Here is an 18,140-nt window from a genome sequence, read left to right as displayed (position 1 = left end):
GATGCCCAGGGACAGCTCATCTACGTCTTATCTGAAACCCTTTCTCTTTCGCTTTCTCCCTTATTCAGTGTTTTGATTCCTTAAAAAACAAACAAAACCCCTTTTTCTCCTTGTTCGTCTGATCCCTTCTGTCTTCATTGGAACAAACAGGCTAAGGAAGGAACATCCTGGTTCCTAAGGGGAAGAATGCCTCAACAGCTTCCCCGCAGGACAATAACTCCAGGTTCTCCTCTCTAGCAGTTGTCCTCCAACCAGTGCAACGAATGCCAGCAGGCCTTCCTCACTCCAGACTGCCGATGCCAGGAAGAACTCATTGGGTCTCCTGCTTTCCAGCCATGAGACCCAACGCCAAGCTGCTCAGTGTGAGCGTGCTACTTATGCAGGCGGAAACCAAGCCTGCGACCTACCATTCTACCTGCTGACACCTAAATGGCCCTGCTATTTGGAATTTTTATTTAGAGTTGAAAACAGATGTGTGGTTTTGTATAACTTAGTCCAATTGCAATTTTTTGTCCAATATAGAAAACGTCACAGAAATGAAAGTAGTCCCAGCCCTCGTAAATCGCCCAAGCGTCGTCGTGAGCATTCTCCTGAAAGTGATGCCTACAGTGGAGATGATCAAAGTAAGTGAAAGCTTATGGTCTCCATTCTGGCATACAAGTTAGGCATAATTACCAAACTCTTGCCAGGTATACCATTGATCTTGCATTACACATCTTGTAAACTGTCCCATTTCTGATACTCTTGTCTTCTAGCAAAGCATGTATGTACCATTTTAAAAGTCCTTTTAATTGTGGCAGTAGATATCACACAATGCACGGCTCTCCTCTTCTTAAAAAATTCATAGGGGCTTTTACAAGGAGTGTAATCCAAGGTGGTAATTTTCCTTTTGGTTACAAAGTTCTCCTTGTTGATTGGCTACAATGTTACAGAAACCCAGAAGTCAAAACTGCCAGAACACATGGTATTGCTTTCTCACAATTTCTCTCCCCCGCCCACCACCATTTGCTACCTTGCAGTTACTTAAAAAATAAACAGTTATGCAGGATCAGATGGCATGAGATAATATGGCTAAAGCCTGGTCTTGCACCATGTTCCCAAGCCTCAGGAGCACACTCACCCCACGCCCCTGCCAGCACAAGTGTCCACATCTGTTTTAGCTTAGAATCAGTTATTATGTCTGAACTGACTAATCTTGATTTATTCTAATTTACTTACCTGAAATAAAACATGATCTATCATTTAGTTCAAACCTGGTTTACAGATTGTCATTTGTTTTAAATATGATTAGAATAATTATTATTTTATTATTTTATTATTTTTACATTTTATATCCTGCTCTTCTTCCAAGGAGCCCAGAGCGGTGTACTACATACTTAGGTTTCTCCTCACAGCAACCCTATGAAGTAGGTTAGGCTGAGAGAGAAGTGACTGGCCCAGAGTCACCCAGCTAGTATCATGGCTGAATGGGGATTTGAACTCGGGTCTCCCCGGTCCTAGTCCAGCACTCTAACCACTACATCACGCTGGCCTAATAATAATAAATAATAATGACCAATCTTGGTTTATTCTAATCTAAATCTGAAGTAGACACTCATGCAGACAGAGGAGGGAGTAGCGTACACTCCCAAAGTTTGAGGATATAACACGGGACCATGGTTCTGTGTACATAGGAACTGGCCCAAAGTTTATGTAGACACATTAAGAAAAGACCGTATCAATGAGGATTCAGGCTACAAAATACTCTTCATGAGTAAAGCAGCAAATGAAGATTTGGCTTGTTTGATACAACGTAAAAAACATACATATGCATACTGGTTGCAGTTTTCTTATTAGCAGCAGCTTCCATGCCAATCTCCACACTTAAAAAAAAAATGTTTTTGTGATATAGCCAGAAACAATGGCCTGCTCACAAATGGTGTCATGACCTGTTTTTTCCATCTCTCACAGATGAAAAACGCAGATTATTGAGTCAAGTTGTGCGACCTCAAGAATCACGCTCTCTTAGTCCTACGCACCTTTCAGAAGACAAGCAGAGCCGATGGAAAGAGGAGCGAAAGCCAGAGAGAAAGGACAGCTCCAGACACTATGAAGAAGGTGACTTCAAAGAGCGTGGCTCTTCCGGAGACAAACAGCGGGAACAGAGAGAACAACGAGAAATTGTTGAAAGTTCAAGGAGCAGGGTCCAAGAGAATGTAGGTAATCGGCCTTCTGAGGAACGAGAAGCAGCTGATCATGTACATGAGGATAAGAAGAAAGCTAAAGTTCAAAAAAAGACGGCAAAGAAAAAGAAAGATGAGGACATTGGGTTAGATCGCTACATCAGTGAGCCGAGCACCGAGAAAACCCAAGTTTTTTCTCCCAAGAAAGGTCCAAAGAAGAAAAATGCTGAGAAGAAGCGCAAGAGGTCCAAAGGAGATTCTGAGGCTTCCGATGAAGACAGTGGGCCACATCAGAAAAAGAAAAAAGGCCCAAGGACACCACCTGTAACCACAAGAGAGGAGCTGGTAGAGGTGGTGCCTGAGAAGTCTGTTGTGGTAGCAGCTGCCCCCAAACGAGAGGACACAACCTTTAGTGACTGGTCAGATGAAGACGTTCCAGAGCGTGGAGAAACTGTTCTGGAGAGAACTTCTGAGGAGCCTCACAGAAACAGTCACCGCACAAGGATTGAAAATGTGGAAACTTCTCATGTTGTTGAAGAAACACCTCACCTCAAACCTGCTGAACAGAAACGCAGCAGCAGTCTTTGCAGCAATCGAAGCCATACCTCAAGTAGACTCCGGTCACCTTCCAACGATTCTGCTCACCGTAGTGGAGATGACCAGACTGCTGGTATGAAGAAGATCCTGTATAGCAGCTCTAGCGACAGAGAGAGAAGATGCCTAGAAATCGCTGGAGAGCGGAAGTCGAGAATTGATCAGCTGAAACGAGGGGTTCCTAGCCGCAGCACATCCTCAGGTAGTTCTGCTTTGAAATATAGACCCTTGTTTGAATTAATTCGAGGGAGACTAGTACTGTTGGAAGGATTTCTGGGCTGTGTACTAGGATGCCAGTTCAGTTCCTGAGAAGCATTAGTCTTAAGCCTCAGTGTTGCCCAGTGTGAATTGTGGCCCTACAGAGGTCCCAGCACTCTTAGCAGCATTGTGTTGCAGGGGGAAATGAGCAGTAAACATGAACACTGCCTTTCCAAGATCCTCCTCCTAGCCTTGCAGCTCTTCTCTTTTGAGGAACACCTGATAAGCTTCCAGGGATTTTCAGGATACTCCAGAACACAATTTGAAAACTGCTGAGCTAAAAGAAGAGAAGTGAGATGATATATTAGCCTTCAGTGCTAAGTGTATTGGGAAGGGTATACAAGAAGCTCGGTACAATTTAAAAAAAAAAATCTGGGATACCAAATGTAACCCAGGATGCTGAAAAGAATGTGGTCAGCTTGGTACCCATCATCATCAGTTGTATTAAAAGTCTAAAGCTTCTGGGCAAGTGTAGTAAAAACTTGGAGTGAAATCATGAAGTGTTTCGTCCGACTCAGTACTGCTCTGTTGTGGTTGAACTTCTTTTGCTAGATTTTGTTCATTAGAGCCTGGGATAGCTTCCTTCTGTAAAAATTAAATCCTATTAAATGTGAGTAGCTGAACAACCAAATATGAAATAACTTTTCCTGGAAGTGTGGTAATGGTTGTTAACATCCTTGGGCAATCAAACTTAATGCTTTCTGCAGGGCTGGTGTTGGGGGTCACTATCATTGGGCAGCTGCCAGGGCCTTGTGGCCCTCAGAAGGGCCCACTGCTGATCCCTGAGACCATCTCTGAACCCATAGCCTTCATGTGATGGTGCTCGAGTGACTCTCTAGGGACCCATCCAGCTAGGAGGAGGGGGCCCATGGAGGTTAGCTTGCAGAGGGCCCTCTGAAACCTAGAGCTGGCCTGGTTTACTTAAATAAGCACGCATACCAATTCTGTATGCAGAAGGTTGAAAATCTGAGGCTTTTTGATTTACTATTCTCTTTGTGTTTGTTTTTTGTTTGTGGTAGTGCTTGGTAAAGGTCTAGGCACAGATCTTGGCTTGCTTGTGGGCAGAATGTATGATTTTAGTGGATGTTAAGTATCTGTGTACTTGTATGTACATCTATCTATGTACATCTATCTATGTACAGTTACCACACTTCCAGGAAAAGTTATTTCATATTTGGTTGTTTAGCTACTCACATTTGATAGGATTTAATTTTTACATAAGAAAGCTATCCCAGGCTCTAATGAACAAAATCTAGCACTATGTTTGTATCATGTACTAATGACCTGAATAACTTCTTGAAGTTGACGTTACGAAAAACCTTCCAATTAAAATGCTGTACAGTGCCTGTACAGGTGTTTAAGAAATAATACATTTAATTGTTGCAATCTTCAGATCAATTGAATGATTTTTTGCTATGGAATGCACTCCCGGTAGAAATTTGTAATTTGAGATTATTTGCTGTCCTTCAGGAGAGCGCTTAAAACCTACCTATTTGGCCTGGCCTTCCAGGGTTTTAAATGATTAACTGTTTTAAATTGTTTTAAATTGTTGCCATGATTTTCAGGGCTTTTAGCTGGTTTTTTTTGTTTTATTGTATTTTAATAGTTTGATTTTAATTGTTAATTTGTTTTAATTGTTTTTATCATGCTGTGAACTGCCCTGAGCCATTTTGGAAGGGCGGTATATAAATCTAATAAATAAATAAAAAATAAATAAAATAAAATATTTGTTCTGTTTCCCATAGTAGATTACCAGTTTCTATAGCAAATCCTAACTCCCCATTGTTAAGTATAGAAATTCATTACAAAGACTGTATGATAGTTGTACTCAAGAACTCCATGGTGCAGATGCAGAATTGTATGTTTATAATGGGAAGTACAACGTTTGAAAAACAATAATTCTTCAACGGTGGTGGTCTGTACTAATATTAAACATGTATTTCATATGCCACAATTATACTACCTTAATACTTTATTCAGATCGCCAGGATTCAAGAAGCCACAGCTCAAGGCGAAGTTCCCCTGAATCGGATCGTCAAGGTCATTCCAGATCTGGGTCCTTTGATAGCAGGGAGAGAGTGCAGGACAGAGACAGACACGAACATGATCGTGAACGAGACAGAGAGCGACGAGATGGGAGGCAGAGAGATTGGGACAGAGATGCACCCAAAGACTGGTTAAGGAGCAGAGAGCGGGACAGAATTCGGGAACGAGACAGACAGCGGGAAAAACGAAGGGACATGGACCGTGAAAAAGAGAGAATACTTCCTGAGAATTCCGAAAGAGACAGAGGTCTTGGTTCTTCCTCTCAAACAGAGTTATCTAAGCACAGTGAAACAAAACCAGGTAAAGAGCACCAGGAGTTTGAGGGAATCTGTCTGGACTCTACCTCCCTGGAGAAAGAGAGACTGGATAAAGACTTGGGATCTTTACAAGGATTTGAAGATGGAATCGAAGCTGAGAAAGTAGAAAACATAGAAGGTGAAGCATTCTGGGGGAAATGCATTGCTATTTATTATTGCTGTGCTTTGAACACCAAATATTTGAAGGTGTCCTGCTGGTAGGGAACGAAGTATTCCATCTGCTCCTTGTTTAAGCATTCTGATCTTGGGCCCAACCCACACATTATCACAGCAATGTAGTTGCCCCCAGGACCCTAGATGGTGTTGCTGCAGCCATATAATCTTGTATGCTTTAGAAGTTGTCTGGACCACATAAGCCTGCTTCACACAGGTGACTAAGGATATACTCATTAAGTTCCTGCAACAGCACCACTACATTTAATGTATGAAGAAAGACTTAAAATGGCCACAAAAGTACGTTGAGTGAGGGAAGTGGAATGTTTCCAGTCAATTGGTCAATCTTTTGATCAACATTAAAAATACACTCAGATAAATATGACCCACTGCACATGGTGGCCTGCTATGAAAAGACAGCATTTAATTTTTTGTTGGCATTGTTGAAAAGGTGTCAATAGGCTCCACCATGTTCTCTTTATTCTGTAGGTGGAGAAGATGAAGCCAAGATAGATGACATGCAGTCAATGGGATCTGGTGCTGGAGAATATGAACCAATCAGTGATGATGAACTGGATGAAATTTTGGCAGGTGATGCTGAAAAGAGGGAGGATCAGCAGGATGAGGAGAAGATGCCAGGTGAGAGTGGGTTGTATGTGTTAAAAGGAATCCAGACTTTTGTGCCAGGAATATCTGAACTTTGCATCCTGAAAAACAAATGGTCTTTATTTAGTTATTTTGCATAATCCCAGTTCTGCTGGTCCTGGGTCAGGGGAAGAAGCTTTACTAGCCACCAAAGTTTTGCACCCTGGCTCCTTGAAATCCTAATCAGGCCACCCTGTTTGGTTCTAAGAATGGAATAAACATTGAATTTGTAGATGTAAACCAGTGAGTTGCGCGAGGAGACCACACAGCTACTTCAGAGCCAGAAGGATACTCCCAAATTGTAAGAAAAGAGATGGATAGAGAACTGCTACTCTGGAATATCCATACATGAGGATGGATGTGAGGTCATTCACAATTATAAAATTATTTATATTCTGTCCCTCAAGTGCAATACTGCTTTGGGTGGCTCACAGAAATAAGAAAATAGTCGAAGTAAAATGAATAAAAATTAATCAACCCTATCTAGAAATTGCTGTCTCTGACCTAGAACAATGGTTCTTAATCAAATAACCATTGAGCAAGCTCCTCTGTGTGAGAGCTTGATGAGCGAGCTCCCCTTCACTTCATAGTGTCATTCAGATTCTATATGTTCCTTCTAAATAGACCATGTACCTTTTGAAGAACAGCTATGGGATCTTTTCCTTCCTTTACACAAGCCATCTTCATAGCATGTCAAGGCTCTGGGGGAGGTTGGAGGAAAATGTCCTGCAACAGTTGGTGGTGGGTTATTGAAAGATCCATGATAATTCTTTGAGGTCTCTGACCATCACACTTGGGTATGTGCCTGCTCAGAGCCACGAATTTGAAACATTTCAGAGCTTAACCTTATTAGGATAAAAGAGCAGGAAAACAATCCCCCTATTGGCCAGATTACCCTCCCTACCTCAGTCTTTCGTCAACCGCCACTTCCTGAAATGCTCTGTGCTATACTTCATTATGCCACTGTGATTTCTTCTTTGTATACGTTTGCAGATCCTGTAGATGTAATAGATGTAGACTGGTCTAGTCTTATGCCAAAGCAGCCGAAAGAGCCACGGGAGCCTGGAGCTGCCCTCTTGAAATTTACTCCGGGTGCTGTTATGTTGCGAGTTGGCATTTCTAAACAACTGGCTGGCCCTTCACTTTTCACCAAAATTAAAGAGACTTGCCAGAGAGCAGTGGAGAAACCTAAAGGTAATTAGCTCACTTCATCAGTCAAAATGAAGAGTCTCCTTGGAATGAGCTAAGGAACACCTTGAAAGGATCGTGTTTCTCCTCTTTGTATCTGAGTATGTGCCGCGCTCTGACAGCTCCATCATCAAATCATTAGTATGAACTGTCGGTTGATAATTCTGCAAGCAATGTGCCTACTAGTATGGGGGAGGTATAAATGTGTACTTCGGAAGGCTTGCATATTGCAAGGTTCCTGTGAGCTACTGTGTTCACAAAGAGCCCCACTCTGCCTCACACCCAGATCTTTGTTGGTGAGGGAAAGTTGGACAGCTGTTGCTAGGGCAGAGGAAAGGATTGGCCCTCAGCTCAACAGTATTCAAGTGCTGCATTTTACTACTCTTCTCCATAAGAGTGGAGGATTGCAACCGTTCACTTGGGAAGATAAGGGATGCATGCAGACCCCATTGGGGTAGGGACTGAACATGCTCTCTATCCTTGGTGACCACAGTAATTAAGAATCAAGCCTGGTGCTGTCTGCCGCATTGCTCCCCTTTATCCACTTAGTTCAAACCTCGGTTCTGCTTCTTGATCACGCTAGGGTCTACAGAATGTTGTTGTTATTACTTGTATACCACTTTTCAGTAAAGTTAGCAATATGGTTTACATAGGAAAAAATAAGATGGTTTCCTGTCCCCAGAGGGCATACAGTCTAAAAAGACACATGTAGACACCAGCGACAGCCGCCGGAAAGGTGCTGTACTGGGGCTGAATCGGGCCAGTTGCTCTCCCTCTGCTAAATATAAGAGAATCACTAGTTTGAAAGGTGCCTCTTGGTTCAGCTAGTAGGGAACTGGACATACGATTCTGTTTTTTAAATATGTGAGTCAGGTGCCAGTAGATCTTGTTAGCTATTATAATATTGTGATTGGACTTCCATTGGTTTGCTTGGTCACACATGGGATTTTTTAAATTTATTTTTTGCCCATTAGAGAACTCTCTACATTGCTTTCCAGAAATTCTGTGTATAGGGTGGGGCTTTATAACCATGCATGCCTTCACCTCCATTGTGCAACTGTGTGTGTTTCTTAATTTTATATTTTACAAAATTTGAAAGTAGAACAGCCATACAATGTTTAACACATGCACAGATGGAGCCAGTGTAACCACCACCAGTCTGGGGTAGGGGAGGGGTGTCCCTGCAGGTGCAATATAATATGCAACCTGGGTGTCCACTACTGAAGTACACTTGGGGTTTGTAAGCTGGCTCGGTTCTAGCCAGGCTCAGCATCAAACCGGCTCAGTTCAACGGGTTCAGGGTTGGACCGGCCTTGTCCAGGTCTGAGTTCAAACTGAGCCAGTTTGAAGCTATACTTGTAAAGGGGAGTCCGGTGAGGATTCCCCATTACCAGTACAGGGGCACCGGCTGTCCAAAGTATAGAACGGGGGAAGGGGGGAGCAGAGTAAATCTGAACTTACAAGCACAAGCGAAGGCAGTGGTTCCCCCACTCCACCCCCTGAGTAGCCCAGGCTGGCAGCAGCCAGGTTCCGGCCTCTTCCCACATGCGGGGGCCATTTTAGTGACCACCATGTATGCGCACAGGTCACGCAAATGGCCCCCGCACTCAGGGGGAGGCTAGCAAGGGTGGGGAGCATGAACCTCTTGTACTTGTAAGTACAGATTTAATACTCTCTCACCCCCTCTATACTTTGGACAGTCCCCCTGCCCCTATACTGGTAAAGGGGAATCCTCACTGGATCCCTCTTTACCATTATAGCTCGGAGCTGGCTCAATTTGAACTTGAACCAGCCTTGGTTCAGCTGGTCCAGATTTGAGCCAAGCAGCAAATCCGGTTTCGTGCACATCCCTAAAGTGTACTACACTCCCAGTCATTCTTTGAACACAGCAAATAAGTTGCATCAACTTTCTTAGAGCACTTTGGATGAAATTTTCTAAATGAATATTTGAAAGGGTGAAAATGAGTCTCATTCTGTTTCCCCTCCATGCTCCTTCTTTTTGGATCCTTCACTCTATTTTCATCCTGCAACTTAATCTCCTACTTGTCTCTAGCAACATGGCACCCACTCTCTATTGTGTTCACTGTCTCCTGAATTGCTTCTCCTTCACCAAGACGCAGTTACCCTTGAGACTACTTTCTTTCTCACTCCTGCTCTCTGCCATCTGTGAACCCTCTCTCCTCAAAGAGAGGGACAGCTCCTGCCCTCTTCCCCATAGATTTTTTCACTAGTAGCTTTTTTGGAGGTGGCTTCTTCTTTGCAAAATCTTTCCATTTCCACCCCACTAGTTCTCCCCTCCCACTTTTCCTAACTTTTGTACCTTGTTCTCTATATTTCTATTCCTCTCTGCATGTTTCTCTTTCAGATATCCTCTGGATCTCTGTTCAGTTGTAATAAGGATCTCCTGATGACTCTCCTGATGATCTCAACAGTGGGGTTGAGATCATCAGGAGATCAAACAAGATGTTCTCTTAAATACCCAGGGCCCAAGCAGTTTAGGGCTTTATTGGTTATAGCCATGTATTTTGCCCGGAAACTTATCGGCAGCCAGTGTAGCTCTTTTAATACCAGAGTAACATGGTCTCTCCAAGATGACCCAGAGATCCACCTGGCAGCCACATTCTGGACCAATTGTAGTTTCGAGACTACATACAAGGGCAGCCCCACATAGAGCTCATTACAGTAATCCAGTCTGGAGGTTACCAGCATATGTACCACTCTATTCATTTCAAGAAACGGATATAGCTGGTGTATCAGCCAAAGCTGATAGAAGGCACTTCTGGCCTCTGCCTCAACCTGGGACACCAGGGAGAGGCTTGGATCCAGAAACACCCCCAGACTGTGTAGCTGTTACTTCTCGGGAAGGGTGACCCCATCCAGAACAAGCAGATCAAACGCATATCCTGGGTTTCAACCCCGCACAATGAGTACCTCCATCTTATCTGGATTTAGTCTTAGTTTGTTATCCCTCATCCAGCCCATCACCACCTCCAGGCAGGCATTTAGGGAGGTTATGCCCTCTCCAGATGATATTGACATGGAGAAATAGATTTGGCTGTCATCAGTGTACTGATAACACCTTGCACCAAATCTCCTGAAGATCTCTCCAAGCGGTTTCTTGTAGATGTCAAACAACATCGAAGACAATATGGAGCCCTGAAGCATAGCATGCAAAAGTTCAGATTTTGAAAAACAACCATCTCCAAGGGACACCGTCTGGAACCTCCCGAGAGATAGGAGCCGAATAACTGCAAAGCAGTGCCTCCCAGTCCCAACCACCTCAGATGCTCCAGAAGGATACTATAGTCGATAGTATTGAAAGCTGCTGAGAGGTCCAAAAGGACCAACAGAGACACACTTGTTCTGTCAATTCCCAATTGGAGATCATCCATCAGGCCGGACAAGGAAGTCTCCATCTCATAGTCTACCTTAAAGACAGTCTGAAATGAGTCTAGATAATCAGTTTCCTCCAATACTTTCTGTAGCTTGGAAGCCACCACCCTCTCAATAACCTTCCCTAACTACGGAAGGTTGGAGACAGGCCTGTAGTTGCTCAGCTCTGAGGGATCCAAGGTGGGGTTCTTCAGAAGTGATCTAAAAATTTCCTCTTTAAGACAAGGAGGCATGTTGTCTTCCCCCAGAGAAGCATTTATAATCTCTACCAGGCCCTCTATACACACACACACACACACACACACACACACACACACACACACACGATAGTATAAGCATCAGATACTGAAGTAATTGTTGATACAGAGTCTAAATCAGCCCAAATACGAGAGATTTCCCCCACAAAGAATTCATTAAACACGTCACAGCAGGTAATTGATGGTTCCAGATTCTGATTCAAGGGAGTAGGGGCACATACTAGCTCTCTCACAACCCTGAACAGGTCTGCCAGATGTGAACTTGCAGATGCAATACAGGAAGAAAATAATCGCTTCTTTGCTGCACGTATCGTCTGAGTATAGATCTCCAAATGCGCTCTATATTGCAGTTTGTTGGATTCGAGTTGAGTCTTTCTCTACTTGCACTCTAGTCGGATACCTCGCTGCTTTAGCCCCCATATTTCTTCCGCATACCAAAGGGCCAGTTTTGAAGCGGGTTGGAGAGGACGCTTAGGAGCGATCATTTCTTGTGCCTCGGTGAGTTTGCTGTTCCAGTTCTCCACCAGGGCATCAACTGGATCGCTGGCAGAGCCAACACTAAATCCCTCCAAGGCTTCTTGAAATCCTATTGGATCCAATAACTTTCTTGGGTGGGTGAAACATACTAATAGCCCCCCCCTTGCAAAGGTGGGAAATGATTGTGAGTCCAACCTTAACCAGATGGTGGTCCGTCCATGACAATGGGGAAATCACAGGATTCCCCACTCATGGAACACCACCCTGATCAGAGTGAAAGACCACCTGCTTCCTCTTAGCTGAAAGGAAGCCTGTATATTTGCTTGGATTCATTCCTTGTTACACTTGCACTCACATTCTCCTGTTTCTGTCTCCCAACTCCCCCAAATACTTGAGATTATGAGCTTGTTGGGGACCTGTTGTCTTCTGCTTATGTTATGCTATCAAGTGATATGTACCTCAAAGTTGTTGTCCAACTATTGCCATACCTTTTCAAAAACATCTTGATGACCTTTTTTCCTGCTGCCTCTTTATAGATGCAGAGAATCTCTTTGAACATGAATTTGGGGCCTTGAACATGGCTGCCTTACTGCGGAAAGAAGAACGAGCTGGCCTGCTGTGTAATCTTGGTCCTTGTTGCAAGGCCCTATGCTTTAGGAGAGATTCTGCAGTCCGCAAGCAGCTGGTGAAGAATGAAAAGGCAAGTGTATGTGACAGGCCATTGCAGTGCAGCAATGCATGATTAGCACTCTATCAATCTGAAGTGACTTGGACTTCTCTTTTAACCTGGAGATTGGTCTGTGTTGAATCTGCCAGTCATACAGCTGTAATATATTTCATAAGCCATCTAATGAAACTCCACCTGCAGTGGGCTTGGTAAAATGCTGTTAAATCTCTCCCACCCTTACAGGAAGCATTGGTATATCAATGAGGCTTCTTAAATATTGACTCATCTTGACATCTCTCCTGAATGGCTATTTAATAACCTTCATTTTCCTGAAATAACATTCTAAGTTTATTTTTGAAGTTTTGAATAATTGTGAAAATGAATCGTGCAAAGTTCCTCTTCAGTGTTCTCTTTGATATCATTGGGATGTTGTGTTACTTTGCACAATATTTAGCTTTTCTATTTCAAATGTACTTCAAAACAGTCTATACATGTGTGTTCTAGAGTTTTTTGTATCCTTACTTTCAACAGTGTTATGAAGCTTTAAAGGAGAGAGAGAGATTGATTTTTTTCAGGAACTTGCACTAGTTGGGTAGTACCATTAAGCTTGTAGAGCTGCATATTCTGAGCCCAGCATGTAGTAATGACTAACTTGAGATCTTTCTCACTTTGAACAGGGCACAACCAAACAGACCTACACAAATTCTCCAGTGGTGGACAATGACTTACTGCGGTTGAGTCTACAGTTGTTTAAACGCAAGACTATGCGCCAAGGTTCTGGACAAGAAAAGACAGAGGACACTAAAATTTCACAACCATATATTCCAGAAATATGTATGTCCTGAACCACTGTCTCCTGAGCCACGCCCTGTAGTTTTGTCCCGGTTTCATGATATTGATGTTTCCATCTTTGGTCGCTTTCGAGTATAGCAATAGTACTGCTGGAAGACGAAAATACTTTTCATATTTGTGTGCATTATGTAGTTCCTTATAACAAGGAAAGTATTAGTACAAACATTTAGACTCTTCTGTTTAATTCCCTGCATGTTTTAGAACAGCGTTCTAACCACAGATCTTATTTAATGACTCACTTGTATTTAAGAGCGTGAAGATGTCCATTTTTTGGAGACCTGTTTTACCACCTGCTATTAAATTTTTAAGAAGAAAACATTTCTGGGTTCTTTTTCCCCCATGCTTTTAAAAATGTGTTTGTAAGATTCTTCTGTAAAAATTTACTTATCAAAAAGGTTTTACACTTAGCACTAAGTTACATTTCAGGTGGTCTCTACCTCATCAAGAATATTCCAATGGGGAAAAACAGTGCATGCTAAAGTTTAGTTTTATGGATGTGTGATGTGAATGTTGTTTTTAAACTTTTATTTTCAAACGAATATGCTGAGGCTCCAACCAAAGTCCCTGTGAAATGAGCAGAAATCAGTCCTCTTCATTTTTACTTGGAATCTGTTACTAATTATAACCATGGTTTAAAACACGACAACAGATGTTGCATGCACCGATTTGTTTTTAATAGATGCCGCATGATTGCTTTTGAGTTTAATACGTTGAACTATAACAAACAGTCCTGACTGCAAGCACTTATTTGACCAAGGTGATTCCTTTTTTTGGCTGGTAGAAGACAGATATTCCAGAATGGGAACTGGGTGGTGTGATGTACAGTCCTGTCCCTTGGAATACTACAGATTAACCTGGAAGTAGTGATTCTCACAAAATGACTTTTTTCGTTCAAAAGGAACCTGTTGTAAGTTAACATATTTAGACTGTTTTGCAGGGATTTTGAAGGGTGCAGAACACCTTCCATTTAAATAAACGGAAATGTTCATATTCTCTCTTGTGGTGTTTAAGATAAAATCACTTGGGGTTATTGAAACTTATGCTGACCTGTTCCATTCTGTGTAAATCTGTTTAATACAGCTGGCTGAAGTGTTAGTGTTTCTGATTGTGGCAGAGTGTGCTAATACCATATAATACTGATTTATAGATGGTTAATGTGTTCAGAAATCCTTAACCATGGGACCATACAGTACAGTTACCTAAATGGCATCATCTATTGCAAGCAAACCAATAGGGGACAAAGTGTGAATTTCTTATTTTGCTCTTTTTTGACTGTGGATTCTCTTATATTAATGCCCCGTTTATAAGACTACAAGGAACTGCCGTGCTGGATCAGACCAGGCCCATCTAATCCAGTGTGCTTTTTTCAGCAATGGTTGTCTGGACACCTCTGGGTGCTCCCAAGCAGGGCATGAAAGCAATGACCAGTCCCATTTGGTCATCTGGTGCTCAGAGATACAGTCTTTGTCCAAAGAGGTTCAAATGTTTGATAAGACCTATCCTTCACGAGGACTGGTATACATGAACAGTAATAAAACCCACAGTATCATCTGAAAATCAAGTGCCTTTGTCATCTGTACCCTCCCCTAATGGTGGTGGTGATAGTTATGACAGCATTCTATTAAAGAGCACTGGCCACCAAACAGTTGTTATAGGCAATATTATTATTATTATTATTATTATTATTATTATTATTATTATTATTATTATTATTATTTATTTACATTTATAAACTGCCCCATCCAGAGGCTCTGGATAGGATTCAACAGGATTTTAAAAAGCTGCAATTCAGTTAATTGCAACAATTCATCAAAGTTTGGTTCTGCCGTCCAAGATTGTAAAACAAAGGATTTAAGAGCAGCTGCTGTCCATGGAGAAGTGGATTACTAGTGAAAGAGACGACAGAGAGATTACATCCAAGAGACGATGTTCTGTCTTGCACTTAGGAATTCCTCATATGAGTGGTTTTATTCTATTGCTGTCAAGCCTTTTGTTGTACTGTGTGTTGATTTGGTAGTTTTACTGGGCGTTTGGAATGTTGTGCTCTTTCTGTCTACACACACACACACACACACACGTTATTGCAAGTCACCTTGAAGTGTGCGTGAAAAAATAAAAGTTTTACTGTGCCATTGACTGATCTTAGAAAGCTTTAATAATAAAAGAAAATATCTTGATGTATGACAAGTCAACTTGTGACAAATCTATAACACATCTATATCTATAATTCTCTAAGGTGTACCCATGCCTAATCCTATGTGTGACAGCTTTCACAAGAGTTCATGAGCAGAAGCACTGTGGTGATTGGGCAGTGGAGATTCCATTTGCAGATAGGGAGGAGGAGCCTATGATGGTTAAAGACTGTTGGAATGCAACTGTTACTGGTTGGAAGCTGTTCGATAGTGGCCAGGGGTCTGTGAAGAGAGGAGTTGTGAGGGAGGAAAGAGCCCCTTCAGGAGAAGGAGGTTGCTGCTGTGTGTATTAGATGAGGAAACAAGATGAACAAGATCTGTTAAATCAGGAAGTGGGGGCGAGAGAAAGAAAGGGAGGGAAGAGCGAGTGGAGAGAAAGAGAAAAAGAAGGAAGGGCGAGGGATGGGCCTGAGCCTTTCAGCGGCCTGAGGGGAACAAGTGGCCATGGCGGTGCCTATTGGCAGCAAGGAAGGGCCCAGTCAACCACTGCTGCTGTTTGGGGCTACCAAGGCCATTGGTGGAGGCAGGCAAGGGACAGGCCCGGGGACATGGCAGTGGTGGCAGCAAGGAAGGGCCCTGTCAGCTGCTGCTGCTCCTGTTGGCTTGGGTGAGGGGTGTCTCAGGATAGGGGACTGCTGCTTGGCCAATAGGCGCCAGCAATGCTGCAGCCATGACCAAGAGGGGTGAGGGGGATGGAGTAAAAGGATGGAGGAGTGACCAAGAGATGAGAGGGATGGAAGCAGCTGAAGAGGAGGAGTGTGGCTCAGGAGAGGGTGGATAAATCTCTTGAGGTGAGGGGGGCTGTGGCAGGGGGTGAGGGGAGCAATCAAGTAGTAGTGTGCAGATGCTCTGTATGGGTTAAGCTAGTTTTCATTTAAAACTATATAAAAAGCACTACCCGATATCTTGGTTATGATAACACAGATTGGCTTATGCAAATGACAAGCGGAATCATTGTTGTGGGAGTTCAAGATTGGATCTTCTGTACTATTGAAGGTTAATTCTGTTATCTGCCTAAAGCAGAAAAGTGTGTGTTGGGTGTGTGTTGCCTTCATGGCTAATTGCTTTGAAGGGATGATAGAAGTTGAGGGAAATGGCACATTGCAAAAGAGTTAAACTTTTCCTCCCCAGAACTACAGCCCCACCAGGTTTTTGCAAAATCTCATAGGGAGGTGCATACTGCTGGTCTGGGTTACAGCCATGTGTCTTGTCTGTCTACATTTGGGGAAGTTATTACTTAAAAGTGTTTGATAAAAGTGGCTTTTGCCAGCAGGGCCCTCCCCTGATAGTGTTGCAGCTTTTACTGGGAAAGTGTGTAATCTCTAAGCCATAACCAGGGCCTTGCAGGACGGAGGATGAGGTTGGGTAGCCAGGGCAAAAGCCACCCAAATCCAGCAAGTGGCTTGCAATTGTAGGCCACAGGAGGCACAGGCAAGTTCAGGTTAATTTGCACTTTTTTTGTCTCCTGAGACTTCAAAGCAGATGTGTTAATGTCTGCATTACCAATAAGGACCGTAACACATTTCTTTGGCTTGAGTACTGGAGAAAACCGGGAACTGGATACTTGTACCTCCCTCTACTAGAATGGAATGCAAAGTATATTCTGAAACAGGGCTGTACCATTTTGGCCCACCAGCTGTTGTTGGACCTCAAGTGCCATCAACTCCAACTATTGACCACTGTGGCTAGGGATGATGGGAGTGGAGGCTTGACGTTGTGGGGGCCCTGCCCTGAAATTTATCATACTTGACCCTGGCCCACCCAGCCCATATGCAAGCAAGGATGGTGCTGTGCTGTGAACCTGGTGGCTTTGGGGAGAGGCTGTTTGGCAGACTTACTAGTTCTGCTAGCTGTATTATAGGCTCAGGCAAGCTGTTGTACCTTGGTTCTTTCAGTCCTATTAATAGAATCATAGATTTATGATGCAACCTTACAAAGTACTACCCCTGTCAGCAGTCTTGCATAAAAGTTGGATAAGTACAGAGAAATTTCATTTTTATTGAAAGTAGAACAAGCAATATGGATTAGGCTCTCCTATTAGCCATCTAAGGTGCCTGATGTTATACTATGAACAGCTAAATGGAATGTGGGGTTTCACATATTTTGAATCACATGTGAAGCTATGATTTTGATTCCAGTGAGTGCTTCATAGCAAGTCGGTTTAATGAAGCGGGGAGGAAGCAAGAATCCATATTTTCCTTTGTCCCGAAGTTCGAAAGTGAAAGAATACTTAATACCAAGGTCATAAGCCCAGTCATCTGAGCCTCCTGGAGCTAAATCTGTGGGAAGAAAGCCAGAAATTATCCAGGGCCATCATTTTAAGCCCTTACCTGCAATCTTATGTGTGGCCTGTTCACAAACAAATGCCTCACACATTACTACTGTAATAGGTAGATACTTACAGATTGTCTGTGCACCAGAACCAGACAGATAACGACTTTGATATGTATACTTAATAGTATTAGACACTTTATCTGCCACACGTTTCTGAAAATAAGAGAAAGGTTTTTAAATATTTCCATAGCAGTGATTTATGTTTAGGCTCTAACCACAGTCAGAAGTATAATTACAAAAGCAAATTGGCATAAATGTGGCTCTCCAAAACTCTTAAAGCCTTATAACAAGATAATGATTCTTTATTGTGAACAATCTTAAAACATTAATTAAAGCAGAGGAGGGCAGTGAACGTGTGTGTGTGTGTGTGTGTGTGTGTGAGTGAGAGAATGGGAAACCAGGCTCTCCTCAGAATCCATCCCCCTTCTATAAAATGCAAATAATAATATTCACAAGGTTGTTATGAAGAGTGAATTAAAGAGAGTTTGTAGAGCACTTTGTATAAAAAGAACTGAAAATGCTAGACAATAACTGTTTGAAGTGCATTGAAAAAATAAAGTCCATTTTCTGGAAGATCTTTTTAAAGTTTGGCAATGTTCCCTTTT

The 18,140-nt window shown here is 42.7% G+C and overlaps 2 protein-coding genes across 10 annotated transcripts in view; one reads left to right on the top strand and one right to left on the bottom strand.

Annotated features, from left to right (window-relative positions):
- The window catches only part of ZC3H13 (zinc finger CCCH-type containing 13), an 87,921-nt gene extending 73,922 nt beyond the window's left edge, over window positions 1-13,999 (top strand). For all 8 annotated transcript variants that reach the window (XM_053284967.1, XM_053284966.1, XM_053284965.1 and 5 more), the window contains 7 exons: window positions 523-623; window positions 1,951-2,958; window positions 4,995-5,495; window positions 6,020-6,169; window positions 7,169-7,369; window positions 12,027-12,190; window positions 12,835-13,999. In XM_053284967.1, the coding sequence (XP_053140942.1) occupies window positions 523-623; window positions 1,951-2,958; window positions 4,995-5,495; window positions 6,020-6,169; window positions 7,169-7,369; window positions 12,027-12,190; window positions 12,835-13,002 (2,293 nt within the window). In that variant the 3' untranslated portion in view covers window positions 13,003-13,999. The remainder of the gene's footprint in view (window positions 1-522; window positions 624-1,950; window positions 2,959-4,994; window positions 5,496-6,019; window positions 6,170-7,168; window positions 7,370-12,026; window positions 12,191-12,834) is intronic.
- A 3,180-nt stretch (window positions 14,000-17,179) lies between these two features.
- CPB2 (carboxypeptidase B2) overlaps window positions 17,180-18,140 on the bottom strand; it is a 32,604-nt gene continuing 31,643 nt past the window's right edge. For both annotated transcript variants that reach the window (XM_053284973.1, XM_053284975.1), the window contains 2 exons: window positions 17,604-17,688; window positions 17,180-17,480 (listed from right to left, as the gene is read on the bottom strand). In XM_053284973.1, coding sequence (XP_053140948.1) covers window positions 17,296-17,480; window positions 17,604-17,688 — 270 coding nt within the window. In that variant the 3' untranslated portion in view covers window positions 17,180-17,295. The remainder of the gene's footprint in view (window positions 17,481-17,603; window positions 17,689-18,140) is intronic.

This window comes from Hemicordylus capensis, chromosome 1, assembly GCF_027244095.1.
Source record: "Hemicordylus capensis ecotype Gifberg chromosome 1, rHemCap1.1.pri, whole genome shotgun sequence".
Lineage (NCBI taxonomy): Eukaryota > Metazoa > Chordata > Lepidosauria > Squamata > Cordylidae > Hemicordylus > Hemicordylus capensis.
Note: the sequence above shows the minus strand (reverse complement) of the source record. Positions and strands in the feature narration are given on the sequence as shown.